The sequence below is a fragment of the Vulpes lagopus genome, chromosome 6 (genome assembly GCF_018345385.1).
Source record: "Vulpes lagopus strain Blue_001 chromosome 6, ASM1834538v1, whole genome shotgun sequence".
NCBI classification, from domain to species: domain Eukaryota; kingdom Metazoa; phylum Chordata; class Mammalia; order Carnivora; family Canidae; genus Vulpes; species Vulpes lagopus.
Window position 1 is genome coordinate 88,776,737 of NC_054829.1, and position 3,503 is coordinate 88,780,239.

Consider the following 3,503-nt stretch of genomic DNA (forward strand, 5'->3'; position numbering starts at 1 on the left):
AGGTAAATATTTAGGTTGATTTTAAGAGGCTTTCAGACATTAAGTTTGAGAAAGTGAGTGGCTTTCAGAATTTGCATACATGACAAAACAGTAAAATAAATCAAATAGTAAGACTTAACACCCCCTCTTTTTTTTTTAAGACTTAACACCCTTAATAACATAGTAAGCTGCAATTTCTAATCAAACATCTCTTCCTAGATTATATTCATTTTGATCTCTTATTTTCCATTTTAAACTCTGGTATTCTCTTCTGAATATAGGTTACAAATAATCTTTTGTGTTAACTCCCAGTTTTAATACCACAAAGTTCCCTGTTTTACCTTAACTGTATTTTTATCATCTAGTGTAGGATATGCTTTTTAAACTAGTTATACTCCAGTAACTTTGTGAATGAAAAAATGTTAAGAAAATAAAGAACAAATAATGGAGTCATTCTTTCACTAATCCTTATCCAGTTTCAGGAAAAATCATTCCCCCAAAGCAGCAATCTGTATGGGAAATCTTTCCATGTCCGAAACAAAAGTGAAATTATGGGAAACCTATGATAGTTTACTACATATTGTATGCTTTTAATAGCTCAACACTGGTAATACTTGATAATCGAGAGTAAATTAATAGGCTAACATTTAAAAATGTATACTTTAATAAGTATATAAGCAATTAGGTAAGCTTGTGAAGAAACTGACCAAGATAACATATATTAGGAGATTCAAGTGTCCATCTAAATTTTCTATATATTTTTTCTTTTTTTTTTAACAGAGTATTTATTCAAGTTGTTTACTGTATAATTTCTCATGTGCCATTTTGGAAGTTCTTTATTGTAAAGACTATTCTTCTGTCTGATGACAAACAGCAGCCACACTGTCAGTGATTATTCCGGACCTCCACGTTGGATAAATTCAATTTCTTCTTGAGACACAAGTTTCCTTCTGTATTTCTGAGGTAATGTTTTTATGATTTCTGCAGTATCTGGTGGACCATGATGCATCAGCAAATCGGGTGATTTACTTCCCTTAGAATGCTGTGAAATTGAAGAAGAATGAGATGGTAGTCCTGCTGATCTCAAAACTTCTGATACATTAGGTTTAGGATTGTCTCTTCTGTCAGGGAACCTTATTAATGGTGTATGTGGCTTGACTACCTGAACGACCCGGCTGGCGGACGCCATCTTGCTGCCCATCATGACCCCAGGCTGGGGAGGCTTCTACCACTGGATTTTAAATTAGAAATCTAAGAAGTGTGAAAATTTGAAACACTTTAGAAATGCCAAATGTTACCTCAGAGCTGAAAATATTTGAAAAAATTAAACATTCTTCTAAAACAATTCTCTTCCCATCCTATCATTAAAGCCAACTCTGTTAGAATAATCTCCAAAAAAATCTTTCAGAGTGCATCAGTCTCACCAGCCACATCTTGAGATTCATCAATTCAAATAGCTGAAGAGCTTTCAATATATATAATATATGGTTTATATATATATATATAATATTTAGTTAAAAATCACACCTATGTATGTAATTAAGAGTTGTTTAGCATAAGTTAGCATATTTTTGTTTAGCATATTTAAAATACACTAGTTTTCTTCAGGAATTTTCAAACTGAGAATATTGCAAGTGATGAGTTTCCCCAATCTTTATTACAAAGTTGACAATACATCCCACAGTGGTACATAGAAATTTATCTGAAGATGAGAAGAGGCTCACAAGTATTCTGTGTTATAATGGCCTAAAAATGACCTAGCACAATCACAGAGAAGGGGAGAAGTAATGAAACAGGGCAGGTGCCCAAATCCATTGTGGAAAGGATGACTCTCAGAGACTGCTATCTAAGGAGAAACATCACCGAGTCATTTGTCCCTATCACAGAAAGGAACGTGCTCTTTAATTCCTATCCAAGCAAGAGAACTTTGCAGAACTTGTGTTCTCTTCTTGTTTTTCTTTTATTTTGTGTGTGTGTGTGTTATCTTAACTTCTGCTTATAATCCTTAGCTAATAACATTCAAGGAATTATTTTTGCATGATATTTTTCTCCATTAAAGCTTTAATTATTTGATCGAGATGATTCATATGCTCATGGTCACTAGAGCTCTATTTCTCACGATTTCTTACACATTTTTCTTTTCTCAAAGAAAAAACTTAATTTACCACCTTTCTGAATAGAGTTTAGTTGCATAGAAAGAATGTTATACCTTTTAGAGTGCTAATTAGAGCCAATTATAATATAATTCTCATCTAAAATCTTTTTGAATTTTTCTGTCAGTGTTGGAATGGTATTGAGCTTTTGCACACTTGCCAAATATGTAAATTAATTTTTGCTATGGATTTAGAGAAAGCAATTTGAGGAAATTTCTCATATGGGAATTGTATATTCTGATTGACATGTTGAGACTTTTAATGAAGGTGAAGAGACATACAAACATTTCTGTGAATACTCAGTAGAGTTCAGAAGCTTCACATAATTAGGGGACCTCTCATTTAGCCAGGATTTTCCTTTCCTCTTCACTTTATCTTTTCTGTCTTTTAGTCTTCTCCTTTTATTTCTTATGACCTGCCCTTTCTGAAATCTTGGTCTTTGGGGTTTTTTTTCTTCTAAAATATTGGTCTTGATTTAAGTAGTAGAAATTCATTTATCAAAGCACTAATAGCCAATGGAATTAACATCTCAAGTGCCATGGGTTGAATTGTGTCCTTTTCAAATTCAGATGTTTGAAGTCCTAACCTCCAGCACCTCAGAATATGACTATATTTGTAAATAGCATCTTTAAAGAGGTAAGTAAATGTAAATGAGGTCATGGGGTGAGCCTACTTTAATATGACTGATAAAGAGGAGATTAGGACACACACAAAGACAGAGGAGGCAATGCGAAGACACTGGAGGAAGATGCCCATCCACAAGCCAAGCTAGGATAATAAGAAATAAACTTCTGTTGTTCAAGTTACCCCATCTGTGGCACTTTGTTATGGTAGTCCTAGAAAGATAATATACATCAGGGTCATAGTTATATTTTGAAATAAAAACAGTGTAGCTACATGACTAGCCTGGTGCTTCATACAGGGAATCTCAAGTTTGTAGAAGCCATGGGTCTGGCCCAAGATTAATCAACCAGCATACAGCAATGGCTAATGTAGAGGCCATATTTTTGCCATATATACTAATCTCTTTGCCCACTCTCTCATAAGCAAATATGCCAGCAAAGAAAATATATAGAATGAGTACCATCCAATCCTTTTCTTTCCAAGTGTTTGTTTTGTCCTCTGCAGGCTTCAGAAAGTAGAGAACAAAATCAGGGGATAGAGAACAAAAGCTGGCACCATGAATATTTTGAAATAAATATGCTCAACTAAAAATACATCGAAGGCTTTGATTTTTTTTTTTAATCTAAGGCTTTAAAACCAGCTTCACCAATACCATTTGGTTATTATCATTTCGGCTGTCATTCTTTAAAAAGAGTGGGATTGAGAGATTCACTTAAAATATCATTTGTATAGTAAAGTTTAAAACTG

At 33.6% G+C, this 3,503-nt stretch overlaps 1 protein-coding gene across 1 annotated transcript; it reads right to left on the bottom strand.

Annotated features, from left to right (window-relative positions):
• Positions 1 to 625: 625 nt before the first annotated feature.
• LOC121493273 (28S ribosomal protein S36, mitochondrial) lies at positions 626 to 1,199 on the bottom strand. The gene has a single exon (XM_041759057.1). It carries the CDS (start codon positions 1,181 to 1,183, stop codon positions 872 to 874), a length of 312 nt encoding a protein of 103 aa, XP_041614991.1. The 5' UTR covers positions 1,184 to 1,199; the 3' UTR covers positions 626 to 871.
• Between the last annotated feature and the right edge of the window lie 2,304 nt (positions 1,200 to 3,503).